General features: G+C 41.5%; 1 protein-coding gene across 1 annotated transcript; it reads left to right on the forward strand.

Annotated features, from left to right (window-relative positions):
- Positions 1-1455: 1455 nt before the first annotated feature.
- On the forward strand, positions 1456-24547 carry SHE (Src homology 2 domain containing E). The gene is made up of 6 exons (XM_036757424.1): positions 1456-2127; positions 4717-4843; positions 11658-11987; positions 15547-15703; positions 17716-17835; positions 19860-24547. The coding sequence occupies exons 1-6, from the start codon at positions 1468-1470 to the stop codon at positions 20044-20046; spliced, it is 1581 nt and encodes a 526-aa protein (XP_036613319.1). The 5' UTR covers positions 1456-1467; the 3' UTR covers positions 20047-24547.
- Positions 24548-26655: the final 2108 nt, after the last annotated feature.

Here is a 26655-nt window from a genome sequence, read left to right on the forward strand (position 1 = left end):
TTGCATCCCCAAAGCTTAGCATGGTGCTTGGCACACAGTAGGGGCTTCGATAAAAACACTAGTTGACTGACTGACTGGATGTGGCTCAGCCCTGGACGCTAAGTGGGGGTGGGGGTGGGGGTGGGGGAGGGGAGGGGTTGAGGAGGGTTATGTAGCCAAAATTGCCTCACTTACCGAACTTCTCGGCCCCCTCGCACCCACTTTCTTTTCACAGGCCTTCCCAGGACGTGCAAAGCGAGGATACAGCAATGAGAGACCGTGACAGAGAGAAAAGAGCTAGCCCTCTTCCACTCTCCCGCTCCCTCTGCCTCGTGAGGCTGCGCGAGGCAGAATGAGGGGAGAAGGGAGGCGCTCCGAGGGATGATGGGTACTGCGCATGTCCGGTGATTGATGCTGGAGGCTGGGTGGGGAAAGCGCAACTTGGTTTTTTTTGGGGGGGAAGGGGAGGAGAAAGCAGAGATTACCACCCGACTGACATTTAGATATTATTAGCATTTTAATGTTTGCAAAATGCACATCTCCCATTTGAGCCTCGAACCAACACTTCGAGGCGGAGAATTTAATTATTTTATTAGTCTCACTGGACTTTCAGATTCGCCTTCAGTCACATAGTTAATAAGTTTATGGGTATATGAAGCTAGGTTTTCCTGACTCCAAACCCTTGCCACTAACCCTTACTTAGGAGAAACAGTTACATTCCCTGAGGTGGGTAGGACCTGAATGTGAGGCTGGGATACTGTTACTAAGTCAGCCCTTTTCTTCACCTCCTTCACGCCAGGATGAGGGGCCTGCTGCCCCTCCCCCGCCTACTGGCGCCAGCCAAAGCTGGGCCTCGAGCTTCGAACATCGCTCCACAGCTGAGGGCTCACGAGGGAAAGGAGCAGGCGCGAGGACACGCCCCCTCAGCCCCGCCCCCTTTCTCCCGGCACGCGAGCTGGGCGGGAATCTGGGGAAGAGGGGCGGCGCCTAATGCTTGCAGAGTGGAAGGGCAGTACGGGAGGCTCTCGGAGGTGTGGGGCGGTTTTCCCGGCGCTGTCTATCTATGGGTTAGTCCGTCTGGTCCCTGCTGTAGCTGTCCTAGACCTCGGAAAGAACGAGCGCCCGCGTCGAGGGCTGTTCTCGAGTACACAGTGAGCCGGGCCGTCCCAAACCGTCCGGGGGCTCCGGAGAACGGCAGGCTCGCGGGGGCGGGAGCGGAGGAAACCTTGGGGGCCGCGGGCTGCAGGAAGAGGAGCCCGGGGGACGGCGACGCCCGGCCCCGCCTCGAACCCCGGGCCAGCCGCGCGGAGCGCGCGAGGACCCTTCGTGTTTTCTGCACGGACTGGCCGCCGAGTCGCGGCCGCTCTTGCAGGTCTCCCAGCCCCCCGGGCCTCCCGTCGTGGGAAAGCCGCCTGTGTCCCCTTTTCCCCGTCTCCCCCGGGACCGGCCTAGCCGGGCTCGCCCCCCGCCGCTTCGCTGCCCCGGGGAATGTGTGTGTCGCCGGCGCCGGGCGTCTCTCGGTGTCTGGGCTTCGCCTCCTTGCTCGCCGGCTCGGACTCCCGAGGGGCCACGACGCTCCCCGGCCGGGCGCCCTCCATGGCAGCCAAGTGGTTCAAGGAGTTACCGCTGACACTGAAGACGGTGTCGGAGCGGGCGAAGCCCGGCGGCGGCGGCGGAGGTGGAGGAGGGGGCGGCGGAGGGGGCACGGGAGGAGGGGGCGGCCTGGCCAGCAAACTACGCAAGAACTCCGAAGCTGGCGGCCCCGGGCTGCCCCCGCCGTCCGGCAAGAGCCGCAAGAACTCGGCAGCCGAGCTGGGCAGCTGCAAGGCGGCAGGCTCCGGCCCCGCCAAGGACAGTCGGCTGTCCCGCGACAGCATCCAAGGGATGCTCCAGGCGGCCGCCGGCAAGAGCCGCAAGAACTCCCGCGCCGCAGCCGCAGCCGCTCCCGAGGAGGAGCAGCCCCGCGGCTCGGTCAAGAGCACCGGCTGCAGCACCTACATCAACCGGCTCATCAAGGTGGACACCCAGGAGAAGAACGGGAAAAACTATTCCAGTTCCAGCTCTAGCTCCAGCTCCAGCACTTCTTCCTCCCCCTCCTCCCTGGGACCCGAACTGGACAAGGGCAGGGGTGTCAAGCAGCAAGACACGGTATGAAGAAAGCATTCCTCTTGTCCTCCATTAAAATCCTCCCTTCCCTCCCCCCACCCCAGTAAATCAACTCTTCCTTCCCACCCTCCCACCCCTATCAAGCCCACTCTTCCTCCATTAATCCAAACTTTCTTCCCATTAAGCCAACCCTTCTTTCCATCAAGACAACCTTTTCCCCATCAGGACAACCTTTACCCCAACAAACCAGCTCTTCCTCCCATCCAACCAGCCCTTCTCTTCCATCAAGCCAACTCTTCCCCTCATCAAACCTTTTCCCCATCAAACCAACCCATTTTTTCACATCAAGGCGATCCTTCTCCCCATTAAGCCCTTTTCCCTCATCAAACCAACCTTTCCTTCCATCAAGCCAACCTTTTCCCCTATTCAGCCAACTGTTACCCAATCAAACCAACCTCTCCCCAACAAGCCAACCTTTACCCCTCTATCAAACCAATCATTTCCCTTATCAAGCCAACCCTGCCTTCCATCAAGCCAACCTTTTCCCCCATCAAATCAACCCCCCCCTACTACTAAATCAACTATTCCCCAACCCATGAACATGCCATGTAATTTGGATGATGGTAGGAACCTAAATTACTTAATCCATGTAGCTTTGGAACATTTCTTGTGTCTTCTTATTCCCCTACAACCTCATACATATGTCACTTTTAGGGGGTTGAATCTTTACTTAAAAGAAAATCTAATATTCATTATAGTCAAGGAAAAGTAAAAACTGGACACCTCAAAGAGATGTTTGGATCCTTAGTGACATTGTCTTATTCTTAGCATTAAGGAGCTTCACCTTGCCCCTGTAGTGTTATCATTTTACTGGTAGTTCAAAGCTCTGTTTAAATAGGACTCTATTTTGCCACACTTGTCTGCCTGCTGAAGGGTGTGTGTTAATATTGTGATTTTGTGTGGGGAGTTTATAGGCAAAACTTTGATAAAAATCAATCAAGGACCAGCCCAGTTCTCTTTGCTAGTACTGGAATCCCTACAGCTAATATTTGAAAAGGGATATAGATCATAGATTTAGAGGAAGTTGAGTGCACACCCACCCTTTTCATTTTACAGATGGAGAGAAACTGAGGCTCAGAGCAATTCATCTCCCTAAGAAGAGTGGAAGGGCAGAAGAGCCTGAGACAGGATTTAAACCAGGGTCTTCCAGCAGTACTGCCCACTATACCAGGCTGCTTTTAGGTCCTCTCAGTTTTCAAAACACTCTTAAGGAGATTACGATCAGGAAGAGCAAAAATATTTTCTGGTCCTCATTATTACATCCTAGTCTGGATTCTGTCCAGGATTAAAAGGCAGTGAAAGTGAGGGATAAAATATTTAGTACATTGTGTTAACAGTCTTGCATTTTCCTTTTATTGGGTACGCTGGCTTCACAGATTCCTGGGTTGGAGAGGAGGTCTGAACAGAAGAGTAAATTTTTAGCAGGCCCAATTAACAGTCCTTTTGGACATTCTGCTTAATTGGATGATGATAAGAGCCTATAACATGAGGGCCATACAGCTTTGGAATATTTCTTGTTTATTCTTGTCATATTTAACTTTTACGTTATTTAGTGTTTCACAAGAATATGGTTTGTCCTTCTAACTAAAATATAAGGTCCTTGAGAGCAGAAACTGCATAGCATAATATTGTTTATCTCTTGCTGTGCCTAGCTCAAGTCTACATGTGCAGTTTAATTGGCTGTTGATAAAAATTTGTTGAGTAAAAGAAGTAATGTGACTGACACATTTTCAGTCTTCACAGGTAGCTGCTGGGTACCTGCAGCTTAAACAGCTACTCTGAGTCCTTTCAGAGGTCCTGCTCATTTCCCCTTCTTTGCCTTCCCTCCTTTCATTCCCATGGGGTAAGAGCTCACCCTTGATGCTCTCCCTCCTCCCACTCTGCTTCTCAAAGTCATACACTATACTTAGTGACAAACACAACTAAAGTCCTTCTTCAACCTACCAGTCCCCTCTCTGAACTCATCCTACCAGTAGAGCCACACAATACCATCTAATTCTTCTATTTCTTGCTTTGGTCCTGCCTCTTTAACTATATTTTAAGTTCCTTGACAGCAGAGACCGTGTCTTACATGTTGCTCTCACAGCTTCCTAGCAGTGCAGGATGCCTAGCAAGCATTCAGTAAGTATTTGATTTTTGATAGACTGAGGCTGATAAGCTCAGTTAATTAAAGAGGCCAAAGTAATGGGGTTAATCATCACGTGGATGTGCTGTTAAGGTTTTTGGCTTCTTTGTTTTCTATTTCAAGTCCCCAGACCATGGACTTTATGTAGCAAATGCTTTCTTGAAGTTGGAGAGGACATGCAAGAGTGGATGGAGTAGTGCGACTCCACCTCGAATTTATTAAGTGCCTACTGTGTGCACTGTGCTAAAGCAGTTATTGGAAAAAGTGCATCCAGTTGTACTTCTTGCTGATGATGAGACCATATGATAGTCCTCATGCATATCAAAGCACATCCACTACCCGTATAATCATTTGTGCATTGATGGTGATTCTTCGATACTGAAGACAGTCATTTGGGTACAATTACTACTTAGGTGCTTTAGAATCCTGAACTCTTCTTTTTACAGGTGATCATTTTAGAAGACTATGCTGATCCCTATGATGCCAAGCGTACAAAGGGTCAAAGGGATGCAGAAAGGGTAGGGGAGAATGATGGCTACATGGAACCATACGATGCACAGCAGATGATAACAGGTTTGTGAAAAAGTGCTGGTTAATTGCGGACATAAGCCTACTACTTCATACGTTTCACCATTTCGAGCAAAAAAAGCAGCTTGGTGTAGTGGGTAGGGAGCCTACCTCAGAGTCAAGAAACTGACGTGTATAGGCTACGTCATGATGAGCAGGTTAACCTCCCAGGAACCCGGACAGCTCCAAGACTGAGGTGTTAGGATAGTTGACAATCTGCAGCGGTTCAGGGAGTTTCCTCAGTAGGAGGTGCCGGTGTCATCATGAACCACAAAAAAACTTATTAGTATTTTTAGCTTATATACCTTTCTCTGATACCTACTTTCTCAAGTTCTTTTAGAGTAGGTATCAGGGAGGAAATAAAGTAACATGACCAAATCCATAGTAGATCGAAGGAGGGCTTGGGCTTTGTTGGAAGACCAGAGCTTGCTACCTCCTGAGGCAATCTATTCCACTTTTGTATAGTTCTAAATTGTAAGTTCTTCCTAACACCAAGCCTGAATTTTGCCCCTTTCGCAGCTTCTGCCCATTATCTATAGTTCTGCCCTCTGGGACTCAGCCCAAAAAGACTAATCCGTCTTACACATGACAACCTTTAACATACTTGAAGATTGCTATCATGTTTCACTCCCCACCTCCACTCCCACCCTCACCGCCCCCCCCCCCATCAAGTCTTCTCAAGGCTAAAACATCCCCAGTTCTTTAAATAGATCCTCATGTGAAATGATTTCACCATCCTGGCTTATCCTTCCCTGGATGCTCTCCAACGTATTAGAGTCCTCCTTAACAACATGGCATACAGAACTGACCCCAGCACTCCAAATATTGTTTTTGATTTGACCTACGAAAGCAAGGACACGTGAATAATTTTTGTGCTCCGAAAACATTTAAAATAGCTAATTAAAAGAATAGGAAATTTTGAGACTAAAAGATAGCATGATCCAGCTGACTTCAGAGTTCCAGAAATAAATCACCTTTAAATTTAGATGCTGTATTTTAAATAGTTGACATCAACCCTGGTCAACCAGGGCAGAGTCAAGTCAACAGCAAGTATTTATTAACCTGCTATGTGCCAGGCACAGTTCTGAACACTGGGATGCAAAGAAAGGCAAAAGACAGACCCTGCCCTCAAGGATCGCACAGTCTAATGGGAGAGACAACATGAAAGCACTTGTGTACAAAGCAGATACACAGGATTAATTGGAGATAATCACGGAGGGAAGACTGACTAGAGGGGACTCATGACCTCCTTAGTCCAGGACATTGATTCTTTCCGAGATTAGAACAGAAGGCCCTTCTTAACTTGCTTCATGTTTCTGTTGGATCATGTAATTCTCAGAGTCTGATGTACTTTCAAAGATCTTTCAATCTATTTCAATTCAATCCACTCTGGCCTCTAGGCAAGATTACTACTTCTATGAATTAAAATGAGTGAAGAAGGGGATTCTCATTGCTAAGGTTACTATATCTATTTCCTGAATCCCTCATTTCCCTAGCTAAGCCGTTGGATATCAGTGAGTCACAAGTGTGCATTAAGGAAACAATGTGTTGTTTTAAAGAATAACTTGAAATCATATAGACACGATACGTTCCTATTATTTTGCTGGGGAAAAAAAAACTTCTCAAACTGGCTAATGTGACAAAGCTTAAAATTTCTGTATCTTAAATGTATGACTTAAATTCATTTTTTTTGGATTACAGCATCTTAATTTATAAGTGATTTATTTCTAGAATTATAAAGTCAGTAGAATCATGCTGTTATTTTGTACTAAACTTTCTTATTTTAATTACATTTATTTTACATCTTTATGAGCTTAAGTTATTGATATGTCTTTTACTGTAGTACTTTCATAGAACAAATAAAAAATACTTCCTTCAGTTAATTTTATCTACTAACTTAACTTAGATACACAGACATCTAGTATATGAGTGCTGACTCAAGGGATTTTTTGGTTGGGTTTTTTTTCCCCCCTTGAGTGTCATGAGTTTCATGCCTGGGAAAAGAATAATTGGGCACACATTAAAGACTTTGTTCCTACTGTTTTTAAAACAAATTGAAAAGCTGTCAAGTTACAGCAACATAAGCAGAGTCACAGAATAGTGGAACACAAGGATAGCTTCAGCTCTCTGATACAGTCAGGGCAGGCTTCAGAAATGAAAATGAACTAGAACAGGAAAGCAGTGCTTCTGTTTCCTGCTGCTCTGCTGGATGGAGATAAGGAGCTGGATTCAGGGAGGGTGTAGCCTGGCCAGGCTTTGACCCTAAGGGTCAGTGGACTGTGACCCCTGGTGAAACCCTTGAATGAAAGGAAGTGAAAAATGAACTGAGTCACAGTAAAAAAAAAAAATTTTTTTAATTAGGTGGTTGGAGGAGAGGAATAAAAAGGATAAATTAAAACAATTAAAAGGGATGTAAAATTTCAAAAAAGGAGTTTCCCCTAAGAGTCTATGCTGAATTCCTGTTTTAAGTTTCCGTTCTCCTTTTGTTTTCATATTTTTTGCTCTCTTCCTCTTTAGATGAAATAAATCATTTTGTCTCTAGGGTTCTTTTTAAGTGGTTGTGAAAAACATACCCCTGAATACAAACCATTGTATTTTTCTTATGAATGTTGTAATCTTAATGTCGTGGGCTTACAAAGGAAGTTACAGATCAATTGATCCTGCCAAATGAAAAGTGTATCTGTGAAATTTGCCATTTCAACAAAACAATCAGTAGTTCCTTCTTTCCTGTAAGGTAAAATGCAGACTGATTCACTTGGTTCAGGGCCTTCCACAATCGACTTCCACCTCACCCTTCTAACTCGTGTTTTATGGTACTATACCTCATGTTCTAGGGAAACTGGGCTATGTGTTAATTTTCCACCTCCATGCTTAGAATGGATTTCTTCCACACCTTTCTTCTTTTTAAAACTCCCTCTTCTTGAAGGCCCAGCTCAGATGTCTTCTTCTCCAGGAAGCCTTTCTGTATTCCTTTCTCCATTTCTTTCTCCCCAGCTGAAAGCAATCTCTTTCTCCTCACATTTCTCCCATGCACTTTGAATGAACCTTCCTTCATATTTGTCATATTCTTCCTTATATAATAGTTATGTGCATATCTTTTTACCCTTGTTAATACGTAAGCTTGAAGCTAAGGATGATTGCGAGCGGGCCAAGGCAGAATCTTTATTTCTAATTTCTTCTAAGTAGTCAGCACTTAATAAGTATCTGAATTCTGTTTAAAATCTAAAACTTCAACTGCCTCATTTTCAGCAATCCATACTAGAACAACAATCTATATTCTTTCCTTTTAACCTTTTAAAGGCCATTGGTCCCTAGTAATTGGGTCTTAGTTGCCTCCCTTGATACCTAATACATATACATCCCCTTCTCTATCAACGTAGTGGAAATGCCTTGACTTAGCCTGCCCATGGGGCTACACAGCTGGGCAGAATAACAGGAAGTGAGTGAGCTGAACAGAAGCTGGAAATAAATGATTTGCTGCTGGGTTTTTTCCTTTCTTTCTTTCTTTCTTTCTTTTTTTTTGTTCTGCTTAGTTATGGTTTAAAGGTACTGTAGAGTGATTTAAATGTTTAAAAATAAACATTTCTTTATAAAGTAGCACAATTCATGGTGGGGGATACTACCCTATTGGGCTTCTTTTGAGTTACCCTTCAGTCTCTTGATCTATAAAGTTGAGGGTATAAACCTGCTTTTTAGCTATAATATCTGGTATGAAAGCACCTCCCTTTATATTATCTACAACATGAGGAGGTTGGACTTGAACTGTGATCCTCTAATTTTTCTTCATCCTTGTAACAACCCCATGTGGTAAGAAGGAAACAGGCGTGGGAGTGGGGTGGCAGGAGGAGGCATTTATCAACCTGGGTCAAGTAGTTATTTAATAGCAGAACTGAGACTAGAACCCAGAACCTCTGGGAATTTTTAAAACAAGCAGGAATATGTACTTCCTTTAGAAGAGAGGTTATGAATAGGGGAGTAGTAACATAAACCATTTTCCTCAGAAGAATGAATGCAATGAAGATTGTAAGCATTTAGCATTGTTTGTTATTAGTCCAGAGCTGCCAGATTAATATCACAGATCCTTAAAAGAGATCTTAGAGGTCATCCGGCCCCAATTTCCCTCCCAGTATGAGGATTTCTCATAGCATTCAGGATTATTTTCTGGTTTTGTCTTTTAGTTTAAACACATTCAGGCTTTTAAAAGATTCTCATCGTTTGGGTATTCTATCAAGTTCACATATGGGGAGAAAACAACTATGGGGGGGAGGAACACAGTCATGTTTTTTTAGACTTTTCACCATTTCCCTTGTAAACCTCAAACTTTGGGGTTTACAACTCTGCATTCTGATTTTTTTGTTCCACATACGAGCATAAACTTAGACATTTTTGTCTGGAAAGAAAATCCTTGTGTAGTTTGAATACTTCTAAAAATGTGTTCCAAATATGACAATGTTTTCCGAATGTCTTTGAATAGAGCCGGTATAAGAAACACTTAGCTCATGGAGATGACATTAATGTAGTGGTCAGAGGACCTTTGATCAAAACTTCCCCTCCCCACCCCTGCCCCCCACAATACCATATTACACATAAAAGCTTGATTTCTTTAAATGGGGGAAGATGGCTTGAAGTATCATATTTTGAAATTCTTCTTCTTTGATTTTTATAAACTGAGAGTTTGAATTAAACTCTTAAATTTACATTACGGTTAAAATAAGGCTCAATTTTGTCCGTCAAAGAATCCTTAATCATTAAAGATCCTTGTAACAGAGGAGTTACAGACTAAAACTAAATTGCTTAAGTTGCGGGGGGGGGGGTGGGTTAAAGCCCTCTGTGTTCTTCTAGTTATCAAAAATGTAAATATATGTGGAGTACATGCTACAAGACTAGAATTAGTTATTAAGAAGGAAAATTTTTTTTAGCACATTTCATATCTTGCTCCATCCAGCAGCACATTTTAATTGTTATAAGGTCAGCTCTTGGTTTCAGCCCTTTGCTTCAAATGACTGTTTATCTGCAGTTAGTTAACTGCTTTCTGTTGTCTGCCATGGTAAATGGCTTGTATCAGACAGCCTGGGTGTAGCTTCCTTTCTCCATTTCCTCCTTCTCAGTCTTGTTTCCTCTCAGAGCCAGCTCCGCACGTCAGGGGCTATTCTCCCTACAGGAAGGATCCGTTTTCAACCATGTGATTGTTTCTGTTACTATGGCGCCTCAGGTTCAAGACAGCCAGGTGCTGGAATGAACTCTGAAGTCATTGAGCTTGAGGGGGTGGAGGGACCCCATGTGTAAGTCTTGCTTTTTTCCTAATTAAACATTGTTTAAAGACCTAATAATACTTTGCATATCTTTTACCCAATCTAAGGACTTTCAAAGGAAGGAGTGCTTTTCTTTCCCTTCCTTTTGCTTATGGGTTGGACTAGATGGCCACTGAGGTCCCTTCCAGCTCTCAAACTCTATGATCCAATCACCAGCCCAAGTTCTTGGCTCAGTTACTTCTCTCCCAGAACTCTACAGACATTCTTTCTTAAAAAGCAGAAAGACATCTAACACCGACATTTACGTTATATAGACCATGGACACTTAAAGAACCAATATGAAATGTTGAGCATTGTCGTAAAATTGCTCCATATGAGGCAATTTCTGCTTTATTCTTATCTACCCAAGTATATTTCTCCTGATCATAAGTATAGACAAACTACTTTTCCTCTTAGTTCAGCAGAGACAGGGTGAAAGTGAGATCAGGAAGAGCAGAGAATGCCAACTGATATAACATGGCTGGATTTTGAGAATGAATTAAATGTGTTCTCTGTTAACCTATCCTTTCCTGTTTTCTTGTGTTTGTGTTCATTGTTGTTTTCATTTCTTATTTGTGATTCCTTTGGAAAAAACTACCACTTTGTTTTGACCAAGCTAAAAGGAAAGGTGTTTTTGGTTTTTTCCTAAACCTTGAACAGAACAGATGAAGAAGGCTCCAGCTGCAGAGCCCAGGAGTAGCTGGGATAGAGGGTGTGTGAGACCCAAAAGTGACAGAGTTAAAGCTGTATATGGACATTGATCTCCTATGCATTGTAAACAGATTCTAGGTTGAATTTTCTGTTCCCCAAGTTTGAGTAACTTTTCCCCCCTTTAATCTGGTTTTATTTCTCTTCTGTTGTTTCCTAGGTTGCAGCATTCTTAGTGGCTCTAAAATTTAAGTAATCAGTCTTCTTCCCATCATGTGCATTCTTTACAAAATACTTTACAAAAGACTTTCCTCCCTCTGGTTATTCTCCATGATTAGAAGACATCATTTCTAGCTCACAGAAACAAATTTTTCCTGCTGTTTGCAGTTTCCTACACACTGGCTCTTTTACATCTGGCTTGTCTCATTTTGTTCTCCAACATGGAGCAGACAGTTTAAGGCTAAACTGGAGCCAGATCAGACTGCACGGTTAGAGTAGGTATGTGGCAGTGTGCCCTGGAGCTGCTGCTTCATTTGGCTACATTGCTTCACACTGGGCCTTACTTTGGGATCTGTAGATTTCTGTGATCGTTTCCAGCCTAATGTTTATACGTCATAGGATTTATATAGCAAATAGAGGAAGGAAGGAGTAGACACTTTACTTGTCTTGCTCCCATAGTTGCTGTCACTGTTGGCGCTACTGGCAGAGAATCAGAGCTATTGAAATATAACTCCAGGCTTACATGCCAGCCTTGACTGGATAGATAAGACAGAAAGATGGGTAGGTGCTTAAGTTTCACGAATGTTACAACAGCATGTCCCCTTCTAGGGAACTGTGGTGCTACATGCATGTTTTCATTAATATATGTGTACACCTTTCAGAGATAAGGCGAAGAGGTTCTAAAGACCCCTTGGTGAAGGCTATTCAACTGCTGGACAGCCCCTGCGAGTCAGGGGAAAATGGCATTAAACCAGAGACTTTGGCTAAAAGACGAAATTCCAAAGACCTTCTGGGCAAACCCCCGCAGCTATATGATACTCCTTATGAACCTGGAGAAGGAGGACCCAAACCAGATGTACAGATGGGTACTATACAAGAAAGGAAGATGCGTTCCCCAGACAGCAGGCTTCCTGAAAATGATGAGCGACCAGCGGCAGAGTATGAACAGCCGTGGGAATGGAAAAAAGAACAGATAGTGAAAGCATTGTCAGGTAAGAGGAAATCACTGAAACGGGTGATACCACTTCACCCAAATCACACATTGCATAAAACGTCTGGGCTTGCTTTTTACTTAGGAATTCTTTAGTCAACATTCATTCAGCAAGCCTTTGTGAAATGCCAGCAACTTGCCAGCCAGTGTTCAGCACCAAGGAGGCAAAGACTAAGCAGTCCTGCCTTCAAGGAGCTTCCTGCTGAGGAAATAGCATGCACACAGAATGTGGAATGCCAACATATATCCAAAGAGATCAAAGGGAATGGAGGGGGAGGAGCAAAAGAAGGAATCAGAACAGGTTTTCTGTAGAAGGTAGCCCGTGAGCCAAACTTTGAAGGAAGCTGGGGATTCTGTAAGATAAGGGTGAGGAGGGAGCACATGGAGACAGGAGATGGACTGTTGAGTGTAGAGAACAACAAGTTAGGCCAGAATATGGAGCATGTGAAGGAGAGTATAGGGCACATAAGCCTATAGCAGTGGACTGGGACAGATTGCAAAGGGCTTTAAAAGCAAACAGCAGTTTTTACTTTATCCTGGAGGTGAGAAGAAGCCACCGAAGCTTCTTAAGCAGAGGAGGGATGTGGTCCACTCTGCATTTTAGGAATATCAGTTTGGTGGAGGATGAATTGGAGAGGGAAGAGACCAGGGGCAGTTAGGAGGATGATCTGAACTGGGACGGTGGCCATATGAGATGAAAGAAGGGGTCGATGTCAGATCTGTGGTGGAAGTGGAATCAGTAACTTTACAACTGATTGGTTGGGAGGAGTAAAGAATGGCTCTGGGTAGTGAACCTGGTTTCCTGGAAGGATAGTGTTGCCCTCAGCAGAAATAAGAAAGTTAAGAGGATTTGGAGAAAGAGATAAATTCTGTTGTGGACACATTGTTTGAGAAACCCAATGGAAATTTGGTTGGTAATGTGGAGCTGGAGCTTAAGAGAAAGACCAGGAATGGAGGTCCACTCTGAGAGTCATCTGTTTAGAGATGGTAGTTGAACCCGTGGCAGTTGATGAGATTCCCTCAGAGGGAGTAGAGAGAAGAGGGCCCAACACAACTTGTCTGATCAGAAGAAAAGTCCCACACTTGGCTCTTCAGTCAGTTTGATACCTCCGTGGTAAAGACTATCCTGAATTATATTATAAAGAAAAGAGGGTTGGGAAGTTTTTCTTTAGTTATTTAGGGAAATGGTCTAAAGTTGTTCTTCTTCATATTTATATTATACACTTTTTTCTTCTCTAAGTGATATCTTATTAGATGTTTAGAATCATCCAAAAGTTATTAAAATATTGTCTAAGTTCTGTCTTAAGTTTTTTTTTTTCTTTTTGCTGTTAAGCCTCTTGATTACATACAAAATGGCTTAGATGACTTGGGATCATAGCTCTAGAGTTGGAATGGACCTTAGAAGCTATTTAATTCAATCTTTTCATTTTGTAGATGAGGAAACTCAGCCGTGTTTGGGACTTTTGTATGTGTATTCCAGATCAAACTTGGAGATAACCCACAAATCTGTTAAGATCTGTTTTGTAAAATAATATTCTTTACAATATTGAATAAAATGGGATACACACAAAATAGTCATCTAAGGACTAAGTGAGCATTGTATCTCTCTCAGTTTAATATTTCAAAGGAATCAGATATTAAAGTGACTTTACATATATGTGTATATACAGTCGTCCTTTGACATTCCCAGAGTTAGGGGCAAAGGACCCTCACAAATGTGAAAAAGCTGAAATAACTCTAGGCCCCATTCCAAACCTTTATTTTTAATAATTCTGATCATATTTAACACAAAAAGCAAGTAAATCATGTGGCACCCATAAAAAGTTACAGTCTCCAAGCCAGAGAGATGACTATCTCATACACTATGCAGTCTTCACAGCCACTGGTGTAGTAAGCAGGGTACAGTGGTCACCGAGGGAGAAAATCATGCAACTGAGTCTGGATGGTAGAGAGACAAAGAGGAGGGTTCCGAAAGAAAGAGCATTAGTCTGTAGTTCTTTAGTGCACTGAAACTTCCAACAAAATTTAACTAATGTTTATAACAAATTTATGTGTGCATACTTATGATAGTAAATAATAAAATAGATTGATAACACATAGTATTTATGCATTTGTGACTTAATTGTTTTTAGTTTTCTTTACATATGGACATCGTCTGTGATATTCCCCAGTACAGCACAAATCTCCAAAATTCCTATTTAATTATCAATGGCCGGTCCACAAATAATCAAAACTACGAATGTGAAATCCATGAATGTGAAACCCCGTGAATGTCGAGGGATGACCACGTGAACACATATTTATATAAATTGATAGTGGGAGAGTCTATAGTAGTGTCCGAAATCAAACTTCTAGTGCCTAATCCTGGCTTCTCATTAGCTTCTGCTGCCTCCATTTGAATGCCTTCGGGCTGTTTTTCCTCTAACAGTTAATTAACATGACTCTAGTTATGAGCTAAGGTATAATCTAGATTTATTAACGTGTAGGTGATGTATTTAGCAGCTGATCCTTTAATCCATTTCATCTGAGGATTTTAGGATAATAGATCTGGAACTGTCACCGTAGAGGTCATCTAGTCCTGCTCCCTCGTTTATGCAGCTGAGGAGACTGAGGCTTAAAGCGCCTAAGTGACCTGCCCGGGACCATACGGGTAGTAAACGTCACAGATGGGACTTGAGCCCAGGCCCTTTAAGTCCAGAGCCAGGCCTTTGTCCATTGTACTGTGGTACCTATTAGGTCCCTGGGTGGCTAGATGGCTTGGTGTATAGAGGACAGGGCCTGGAGTCAGGAAGATCTGAGTTCAAATCCTGCCTCAGACACTTATTAGCTGTGTGACCCTGGGTGTGTCACTTAACCCCATTTGCTTCAGTTTCCTCATCTGTACAATGAGCTGGAAAAAGAAATGGCTAACCCCTCTGGTATCTCTGCCGGGAAAACTCCAAGTGGGGTCACAAAGGGTCGGACACAGCTGAAATGATTGAACAACGACAAAATTAGGTGCCTGGTTTGTCTTTGTACACGCTTCACATTCATCCAGCCGTAATACCAAAGCACATACGATATTGAAGACAATAAATTGCTGCAGTCAGTAGTTTTAAAAAAATACCTGTGCTGTCTTCATTTATCCCTGTCATCTTCCATTTGCTAGGAATTTTTAATTTAAAAATACCAAAACTTTCCAGAAAAGCATTATTTTCAGTGGACATGGGCTTTGCTGAGACAACCTCACTGAAATCCCTTTGGGTCTGAAAAGTGCAAAAGTAGGAATCCCTGAGTAAATGTGATAAATGTGTGTTTGGTCACAACTAAAACTTCCTTTTAGTAGTGGATGGCCTACTGGGAAGTAGCATCATGTGGGATGATGCTAGCAGTGTAATGGAATATCAGAGATTTCAGGGTGCTCAGATACACCAACATATTTCTCTGCTCTCTGCAGTTTTTGTTGAAGGAAAAAAAGTCCTTCTTTCCTGAGCTGAGTCAGGATAAGCATTTTTTTCTTTGAAGCCTTACATAGACCACTGCAATGACAAGTCTGTTATTAAACGGAGCCTTCCTTCCAGTCCAGTTTGAGGGATCGGAGAGACCTTCCATCAAGGAAGAAACAGTGCGACATCACCACAGGCAGAAGAGCTGGACCCAGAAGATCCTGAAACCAACACTTTCTGATCACAGTGAAGGGGAGAGAGTGGACCCAGCTGTTTGCCTGGAAAAGCAGCCGTGAGTCTGACCCTTCCTTTGATCGCCTCTGGGCTGATGTAGAATGTTCGTAGGGCTGTAGGTTTAGAGCTGGAAGGACCTCAGGAGCCATCTAGTTCAAGTCCTTCATTTTACAGATGAGGCCCAAAGAGCTTCAGACTTGCCCACAGGCACGCAGGCTCCAAGGAGCAGAGCTGGGGTCTGACCCTAGGTCCACTGATGCCAGGTCTACTGCATCAGGCTGCTCCTGCAGAAATAAAAAAACAACAACTTGGAGACAAATGATTATTCCATTATCAAGATGGGATATCTGGGCCTGTGGTTTCATTGGTATGGGGAGCTTCCTTCTACCAAGGTAAGTCAACACACTCTATGCAATTCATAGTCTTAGATGTTACTTGAAGAGCTGGGCCGTTAAATGACCTGCTAGTGTATGTCCATGGTAAAACTCTAGCCCAGGTCTTTGTGGCTCTGAGGCTGGTACTTCCAGCCAGCAGGTTTCAAAGTGTGATCCTTGGACCCCCCCTAAAGGTCCCCAAGACCTTTTCAAGGGATCTGAGAGGTCAAAACTATTTTCATAATAATACTGTACTAAGACATTATTTGCCTACTAAAAAACTTTTCTCTATTCCAACTACATATCTGTGTGAGGCTGGATTTTCTTCATATGTGTCAATTAAAACATATTTGGGAGCTTCTAGGTGACTCACCAGAGAGAGCACTGGGCCTGAAGTCAGGAAGACCTGAGTTCAGATTCGACCTCAGACCCTTATTAGCTGTGTGATGCTAGGCAAGTTGCTTAATCTCTGCCTCAGTTTCCTCATCAGCAAAATAAAGCTTATAAGAGCCTCTCCTTCCCAGGGTTGTTGTGAGGCAAGTAAGATCATAATTGTACAGTGTTTATTTAGCACAGTACCTGGCACATGGTAAGCACTATACAAATTTTAATTATCAATATGCATCAATATTGACTACAGAGGCAGATATGAGAATCTAGCTATCTTTTCATTAATCAGGCATCAAAGAGATTTTCAGATATATGTAAAACAATGCCTCTTCTCGTGATTTTTTTTTTTGTTTTGGAAAATATTTTTCATAAAAATGTTATTTATATTACCATGCAATGGGTTTATTATTGTTAATTTTTAAGTTAAGGTGAGTGAACTAAATATTTTTAAATGTATGCATTTTAATTTTTAATGTGGTGAATATTGATAGATATATTAAAAAAGTTCTTTTTGGTCTTCAATAATATAAAAGTGTAAAGGGATCCAGTCCTGAGACCAGAAAGTTAGAGAACTGCTACTCTCTACACTGGATTGTTCCTAACAGTGTAAAATAGCAATTGTTTCTTTTCTGGCCCTCCCAGGTTGATTTTTTTTTTGAGTAGGCAAACTAGGCCATCTTTTGCCTAATTTCTTACCTAGCCTTAAGATCACTGAATGGGTCTTGCCTCAGACAAACTGAGACCTGGGAAAGACCTTCGCTTAAAAAGGCCATGTCTCCCACTGCATCCAGGGCCGTCACCAGTCATCCTGACCTGTGTCTTGCCACTGGACGCAGATGACCCTGAAAGAGAAAGTGAAGCTGATAACTTTGCACAGCCCTGCTTCACTTAAGTCCAATTCACTTGCAAGTCAAGATACCACCCTCCTGATGTCATTGGTCCTCTTCAAGAATGAAAGACAAACAACAACAGGTTACACATAGATAATGAACCTTATATTGCCATGGCTGCCATGAGTTTTCTGTATTAAGGTGGGGGTTGCACACAGACTTTATGCATTTGACTTGAACCTTAAACATATTATACAGAGTGAAAATTGTATTTTTCAACAGTACCTGAACTCGCTGTTCTGATAGATTTTGTGATGCGGAATTATCCTAACTGCCTTTTGATATAGCTTAAAATAGGGAAGTAGGATCTAGTATAAGTGACTAAAGGCACCAAGTACATTGTGTAAACCAGGAGTGAATTTCTCAGTCTCCAGACTTTGAGTTTTAACATAATTCTACCTCCATCCTTACTTTAGTTGGTATCATGGAGCCATCGCCCGGGCAGAGGCAGAGAGTCGGCTCCAGCCCTGTAAGGAAGCCAGTTACCTGGTGCGCAACAGTGAGTCTGGGAACAGTAGATACTCTATCGCACTAAAGTAAGTACCTCGGTGCCCCACCAGACTGCTGAGAGAGAAAATGAGAAATAGGCCAAAGAATGTCTTAGATGGAATAAGGTTAAAAAGAAGCATTTCTTTTTTGAAAGAGAGGTCATGGACTTGGAGCTCGAAGGAACCTTCAGGCACCACCCGCTCACTTTAAAGATAAGGGAACTCTGGCCCAGAGACACAGAGGGAGCCAGTGTCAGAGGCAGGATTTTGAACCTGGCTCCTCTAATTCTCCAAATCCTGGGTTTTTTCCCTGGTGTCATTCTAGGACTAAGTCATTCATGACTGATTTAACAGACTCTTAGGACTGCATATTGGAGACAGGAGGAGGGGGGACTTAACAGAAAAAATTAAGAGTAAAGGTCCTTTCAAATGGTCACAATAGACCTTTCAAACTCATAGAGTGGTTTGATTCAAAGAATACCTCTGTGGCAAAAGACTGCCTTGCAATGTCAAGTGACTGCCCATGGGAAAATATAAGATGGTTTCTCTGTGGGAGTAACTTAGAAAAGAGAATTATTTTCTCTTGACCAGTCAGGAATGGTTTTTGATGGTTTTGTGACCCCTTCTCCATCTGTGCAACATTATTTATTTTTAAAATAATTTTAAGAAATTTTATTGATGCCTTTTGTTTTTATGTCTGCTTTTTCTGGATTTAATGTCTTTCTCCTCCAACCCCCAAAATCGATCGATCTCTGATAACCAGAAACAAAACTGACAAGTGAGCATAGCAGAGAGTGCATGCAGTCCTCTGTCTCTGCAGCCTCTCTCCTCTCTGCCGAGTCCCGAGGAGGGAGGGCTGTGTCACAGTCTCTGTTCTGGGACTTAGGAGGCCAGACTTCTTCAAATGTTCACATCTGCATTTTTGCAATTCTTGTGTGTTGCTTACTATACGCATACGCATTTTCCCATCTTTCTCTAAATTCTGTCTTCATAATTGATGGCTCAATAATAATCCATTTATTAGTTAGAATTTTTCAGACCAGCCTCATCTCTCTCCCTTGAGGATGATGACTGAATAAAAATAAGCTCTCATTTGTGATAAAGATCCTTTGTGTCCTCCCTCACTCTGGAGTACTTTGCCTCTGCATTTTGTACTCTGGGCTTTGAGAACGCTGCCCTGGTCGCCGCAGGGCTGACGGGAGCTTTCCCGTGAGTGTCTTACAATGGAGAGGAGAGGAGAAGATGGCCAGCCTCTCACTCTCCGTTGCCCCTGACTGTACACAAAGACGTGTTTATGCCTCAGCCCCATGGAGTCTGGGTGTTCCCCGGCAGTCCTTGTCTCCAAGGCTAGTTCAATGGCGCTATATTGGAGGATCATTGTCGGGAGTACTAACTGCATTTCCTTCCTGAGGAAGCGGAGCCCCTGTAGCTGAAACAATCAGACCAGAGGGGGGAAAAAGGGGCTGGGTGTCCAAGCAATATTGCTCATAAAACTGAAATGGCCAACAAATATACAATGCCAGGAATAGCCTTCTCTGCTCCTGAAACGGGCGCTTTCTGGGTTAGCTGGAGCTTTCTCTGCCAACTCACATTGTCTGAGCCAACAGGCTGTATCTGAGCAAAACAAACTTACTTAAAACAAGGAATGGCCTTTCCAGACGTGGAAAAGAATTTATTTGGATTCATACTTTATTTTTTTGTTGTTGTTGAAGGAAATGGGGTGGACTTTTTTTTAAAACCTGAGTCTGGGTGCTTTAAGGAGTCTGGTAAGATTAATCATGGGATAGCATTGATAATTCTTATATAAAAGGCTTTAAGTCTAGTTAGCACCTATAATGTCTTTTATATTGAAGACACAGCTCCCAATGATGAAACCAGTTTAGCAGGGGGTTGGGAAGCCTCCAGTGCTTGGCTTGAGTGTTGGATGTCGAGCTATTTCTGTTTGATAGAACAATGGAGGGAGGACCAGGAGAGCCTGTCGGACTGCTGAGTACCTGGCTAGAGGAGTCTCTACTGGGGGAGGGTCCCTCTAAGCCTTGCTCACTAGTGGCTTCTTCTCTGGCTTGTTACAGGACCAGTCAAGGATGCGTTCACATTATCGTGGCCCAGACTAAAGACAACAAGTACACCCTAGATCAAACGAGTGCTGTGTTTGACAGCATCCCAGAGGTGGTGCATTACTATTCCAACGAGAAGTTACCTTTCAAGGGGGCAGAACACATGACCCTCCTGTACCCTGTCCACAGCAGACTCCACTGACTCCACCAGTGACAGCCTGGGGCGACTGCCTCCCCGACCACAGAGGCACAAACTCGGCCCTCAGATGGGCTGGACTTTTTCTCAACTTTCTCAATTATTCTACAGGAATTTTCAAGGGAATGAAAGTCTTCATTTATTATTTGTCCCAAATCCAGCCCTCAGTACCACTTTCTTCTTCACTGAAGAGGAGAGCAGTGAGAAAGGAGAGTAAGTTCTCTGCCATTGTCCAGGTGTCTATACTAAATAAAACTTCCTCAGAAAGTATAAGCAAAAAGCAACATCTGCCCGTTTCAATCGCAGCCGAAGAAAGGCACCCATCGCCCACCAAAGTACCCAGTTTCTAAAACATCACCTTGTTGTATAGTCCTTCTGCACTTGGGGAGGCACCAGCCAGAAAAGGACAGGGTACTTGAGTGCACACATCACCATGGGATAGACCTTTGAGAATGGAGAAACAATGCAAAACGGGAATTGGCCGGTAACCCTGGAAAAGGGGTCCTCAAAAGAAGTTTTCTGATAAGTTGTCATTCAAGGAGAACTCCAAATTTGGAAGTTTGACAGTAGGTTTCTTTGGTGGTCAGCATCCCATCCCCCTGTACCTTCTACTAATGGAGTGTTTGCTCAAGGATTTATTTTCAAACCTGGCATCTGTCACATGTGTGTGTAACTGAGGAAAGAGGTGGGAATCCCCCCAAGTCTTAATTGCTCTTGTAACTAAACATTGGCATTGTTCTGAAATTGTAAAGTAAAATAAGTAGCAAAGGGCTTGTTATTGATGAAAAAATCCAAAAGAAAATTTTAAGTAGCAAAATATGATTTTAGAAATGGATAATTTGTGAGTCTGCCTCATTGGGGAAAAAACCTATTGCTATGGGATCTTTGTGATTTGGGACAACTCGGCTAGATTTGCTTTACAAAAGTAGTACTTTGGGATTTAACGATATAAGCTAAATTGCTTTGAAATTTTTTTGGTGTTTTTTTTTTTTAAGAGTTTGCTGTTCTGCATCTGCCAGACTGAATCTTAGTCTGTCTGCTATGGTATTTTAAAATAATTTTGGTTGTGTATGTGTGTTTTTAACCTCATAACAGATTTTCTATAAATTTTATTTCTTATGCTCTTAAATAAGGCTTTTATGGTATCTTTATAATACACCATAAACTTATATTGCCAATTTATTTACTGTGAGAAAAACATGGGGATAACAGACTTACTGTGAGAAGAATAATATTATGGTAAGAGGCTCTATAATTAAAGCTGAGCAGCTGTTTCTGTATTCTGGGGTTTACAGTTTATTCCTAAAAATGTTCTAGGTGCCTACAAAAAGATCCAATGAAAAGTTAATTTTTATAGTATGGGGATTTTTTTGGAAGGCCAGAAAAATATTAATTTGTATACCTTCTGAGGTAGGAATATCTCCGCAGTCCCCACTTATTTTTCTACTGTTAGCATTTCGCTTGATATGCAAATTTTGGCCAAAGGGGCTATATACTTACTTATACCCTTGGTTTTAAAATTCTGAAGGAAACTTTTTGATAATACTTGTTTATGTTGGTAATCTTATAACTTTTTTTTAAGCATAGATTAGGACCTTTAAAACTGGGCTTATTTTTAAGGCCTCCACAGATCACAATTACATTATGTTCCATTTTATCTAAGACCTTATTCTATAGTTATTCCATAAATGGGATCTAATGAAATGTCCTAATTTTAACAAATGCCAAAACATTTATTAAAGTTTACCTTGTGCACTAAATGACTTAAAAACTTGGCAGTGCCAGCTACTGTGATAAATACTGAAGTAACATTTAAGGTATAAATGATAAATAAATCCAGTATATAGCCAAGCACTTATATTCCCAGCACTGTGCTTTTTCTGGACTTTTATTCATTGTGTTGTTCAGTTGTTTCAGTCGCGTTGGACTCTAGGTGACTCCATTTGGAGTTTTCTTGGCAAAGACACTAGAGTGGTTTGCCATTTTGTTGTGATGCCTATGTAATTCACTACATTCATTTTTAAAAAGCCAGAAGGAAAAAATGAGTTATGTTCTTCTAAAAAGTGATTTTTTTTTGTCTCCAGTGACTGACGAGAGAAGAGCCTATGGGAGACGGCGACAAACCAGAAAGTAGAGTAAATTGGGGGATAGGAGTTAAGCTGCTCTTCAGATGGTGACAAAAGCCTGAGAGTTCACAGCTGGGGTGGTGACACAAAGTACCATATGTTCTAAAAACAATTAGGCACAGCAGGGTGTCACCTAATGGCTTCCTTGTTAAGCTGCCTGGGCCAGCTGATCTAAAGCTGTATCAAAGCTAGATATTTATTGTGAGCTGGGAACATCGGTGGGTTTGATCAGTTTGTCTCAACAGCAAGCATCTTACGGTTTTATTCACGTGAATTAAATTATTTCCAGTAGGGGAAACAATTTCAGTCTTTATGAAGAGACAGTATTGTCATTTAGAATATCCAGCTTCTTAGTGTTTTAGAGATCAGACCCACTTTCTCATCTTGTGACTGAGGAAGCCCGGGGCTCAGAGACAGTGACTTATCTAAGATCATACCTCTAGTTAGTAGCAGAATTGCAACTAAAATCCCAGAATTGGAACAAAAGTCTGTCTTTCCTGGCATCTCTCTGCATTTCCTTGCACCCTAGTGTCTCTAGGATTTGAATACAATATCCACTAATTGTGTTTTATATCTCTTCTTCCTCACCTATGAATACTTGGGTCAATTGTTTTAAAAGGGCAAGTTTCTAAGAAACCAGGAATAGTTAGCTGTCCGTTATTTACAAGTACTATTTTAAAAGTTAGGATAGGGAATCATGGAAAATTTTAATATGGGTGAACAATAAAAACAAAATATGCCTATGTGTCTACTCTCTAAGGGCACCTGCCCAGCCCCCCTCTTTTTTCCTAGCAGTTCTAAACAGAAATGTTGCTTAAGAGTAAGATTTCTAGAAAAGAACTTCATTCCTAACTGTTCAAATTCTTCTGCTTTAGCAAGCAGCAGTTTATTTAACTGTTTCTTTGGATGGGGGGATAGGAGAGAACAGCATGCAATCTGTAACTATCATCAAGTTATTTTTAATTTTTAACAGGGAGATAAAAATTTCTGGTTTTATTATTTGTTAATTAGTGTACTGTTAGCTGTCTGTCTTGAGAAAGAGTCTATCTCATGTGAAGTTGAGGGTTTGAGGGTTTTTTTGGTTAAGTATTAGAGTTTCAGAAGACTAATTAAGAGGTTGTAAAGTTAGGTCTTTTTCCGTTTGTTTTTGGGAGTGTTTTTTATGCATTCATTAGCCACTCTTTTAATTCAGGTTCCTTTAAGTGCCTTCTGCCAACAGAAAAGGATGGCCGGTTTTTTTTTCCCTCATTCTAATTAAGAATGTTTTTTAGTTTCTGCTTCTTCCCACCATCCCCAGGGTACTTTTGGCCTTTGACTAAATTTCAGACATTGTTAGTCCCCTGTTCCACATCTTCTTGTTTAATTTACCTTATGATTTCCTGTAGCTGCAGTGACCGTATGCTCCAGATTTCCTGAAACTCTTCCAATTTCAAGGAGGGAAAAAAGTATACTTTTAATGAGACTTTGCAAAAGACATATCCTTCGTCAGACCCTGAGTCTCAATTTTTGGTTGGGAAAAATGTGATCACCAGTATCTTTTTAATGTCATGATGTCTCAGGGAACATATTCTTTGATTATTACGAATCATTACCCTAGCTGCTAATGGTTCAGTCATCAGGTCCTCACCAATACATGATGTCACTGAATCTGTTGGCTAACTTAAAAAAAAATCTGGCCTGCAATTTTCTTTGGAACCTCTAACATTATAAAGGAAAGAGTTAGGTTAATACTACCATCTCATGGAAATGAGAGCAAACTGCAGTGGGAAAATTGGTGTGTTGGCCTGATTCTTATGGCTGACTGTCTGAACAAAGTGCTATTCAGAAGAGATAATATTAATCCCCTTCATTGTTTCCTGATGAATTACTGAAACCCTCTCTATGGGAGAAAGACTTGACATGGTGCTGATTACTGTAGCCACCTTGAAATACCCTTCCCTCTAAAAGGAGATTTGCATCCTAATAAACCTCTTTCTATTTCAACCAGGATTCCTGGGATACTATAGTGCTCAACATTGTTTAGGCTTGTATAGCTTGTTTTTTGTAGTTCTATTTTAAATGAAAGTGCTGGTGATTATCAGATAATTGGGGCAGATGTCTAATTTTGCCAGAATTCTTAATTCTGTTCAGCTGTTTTTATAAGGGGACCTTTGACATTTTAAAATATCAGTTGATATATATAGGTTTGGCTTCTTTTTTCTTTTTTTTTTTTTGAAGAATGTATTTTAACCAACTGCCTATCTTATTAATTTTTAAGTATTTATAATACAGAAATATTTTGTACAATTTCTGAATGTATTGTGCTAGCCAGCATAGGCTACACATCCCCTGAATGCTGTTTACCCTGAAATGTAACTTAAATAAATGTCATGTCAAACAAATCACAATCTTTGGTTTATTTCATTCAATTTATTTTTAAAAAATAGTTTTTAACGATCTTTGGTTTTTTACATTATCATTGTTTTCTCCAGTATTCCTCCCCTTCCCTCTCCTAGAAAACCATCCCCTATAACAAATAGTATTTTTAAGACAAAAAAGGAAAAAAAAATGAAGTAGAAAATGTTGGCACAATTGCTCAATTAATTGAAAAAGTGCACTTTGCCTCAGTTCACATAGATTTTTCCATAGTACTCAATTTAACACATTCATAATTTCTTACAACACAATAATATTCCATTATACTCATGACCCATAATTTGTTTAGCCATTCCCCTCCGAAGGGAACCTCCCCACCCCATCCCTGCCCAGTTCTTTACTATCACAAAAAAATGCTGTCATAAATATTTTGTTTGGTGTATGGGGACTCTTTTTGTCTGGCTTCCTAGAGGCATAAGCCCAGTACTGGAATCTCTGAATTGAAGGGTACTTCATTTTCATAATTCCAAATTGCTTTCCAAAATGGTCGTGCCGATTTGCAGCTCAACCAACAATGAATCAGCGTGCCTATCTTCCTTCCCACAAACCTTCCAATATTAACTATTGCCATTTTTTAGGGTCGTCTTTAACGATTTGCAGCGTGTGATATAAAACCGCAGAGTAGTTCTGATTTGTATTTCTCATGCTATTTGTGATTTGGAGCATTCCTTTCACATGGTTTGTTAATACTCCACAATTCTTCTTTTGAGAATTGTACATATCCTTTGACCCCTTACTTATTGGGGAATAGTTATGACTCCTTTTGTTTATTTAAATTTAATAGGTACCTTCTCCCTTCATTGGAACCCTCCATGTATGTGATATGAAATAGTCCAAAACTAAAAAGCAAAGGGGACAGACCGCTGCAGCGGGGGAAGCCAAAAGTTATGCTGCGAGGACACAGATTGACTCTGGCCTCAGACAACTTCGGGTTCGAATCTCACCTCTTAACACATCTTTTCTGACATTGGTCAAGTCTTCCTTGGCTTCCCTTATAAAATGAGGAGGTTGAATTAATTTGTCTCTGAGGTCTTGTCCAGCTCCAGAGAAGTTCTCCTGTATTTCCGTGAAAAATGTATGTCAAGTTCTCAAACGCATGACCAGGGAATCTTGGCCTTATTTTTATTTTTTCAAACCTCTTAACCTCTCAAATTTCCTTTCTTTTACCTTCTCTCTTCAGAGAAAGTAGTTTTAAAAATGGAACTAGATTTCCTTGGCATGGTCATTCGAGTGTCTCAACATTCATTCTAAATAGCATAGATTGTGAAAGTCATTGGAGTGTCTCAACATTCATTCTAAATAGCATAGATTATAAAGGAGTGAATTTATTTTTTTTTTTTTGGATGTACAATAGTTTGGTTTTTAGCCCTTATTTTCAGTAAATCCATCAATCCCAAATAAGGTTCTACTGAGCATGAATAATTTTGACCACAAGGGGGTGTGAGAGTTCACTTTTATTTTTCTTAATATTTGGCAAAAGGGTAGGATATTTGACTTGAGAAAATATCATTTGAGGGCCATATTTTTCAAGATTCAAATTATTTTCAGGTGGACAAAGGGATCTGGGGTGTTTCTACTGGATGTTGGGTTTTCACAGGCCATCCTGTTCCCTTTGGCACCTGGCATGTAGTAGTCTTCAATTGATGCTAATAACTAATTTAGTCAACTGGATAGGAAGATAATCAAACTATGCTTCACTTACGTACATTGCATATAGTAGGCACCTGATTTTTAAAAATCAAATATAAACAGAATATTCCTGGATCAGTTTTGATGTATTGACAGTCATAGTTTTTATATTTATCTCAAATTTACAAAATTGAAATAAGCATGAGAGACATAATTTTCCAAAGTCCACACTTGGTACCAGTCTTGAGGTTAAATTTTTGTACCCTCCACCCCCATTTCTGTATCATTTAGCATCCCCATTCAAAAATGGTATGTGACTAATTCTAGATTTTTTTCTGCCTGTTATTTATAATTTCCCTCATCCCATGTCAAACTTTAGAAACAATGGCATACAGGATAGATTTTAATTTTTTTAAATGAACAGTTTTAATTATGAAAATTAAAT

The sequence above is a fragment of the Trichosurus vulpecula genome, chromosome 4 (genome assembly GCF_011100635.1).
Source record: "Trichosurus vulpecula isolate mTriVul1 chromosome 4, mTriVul1.pri, whole genome shotgun sequence".
NCBI classification, from domain to species: Eukaryota; Metazoa; Chordata; class Mammalia; order Diprotodontia; family Phalangeridae; genus Trichosurus; species Trichosurus vulpecula.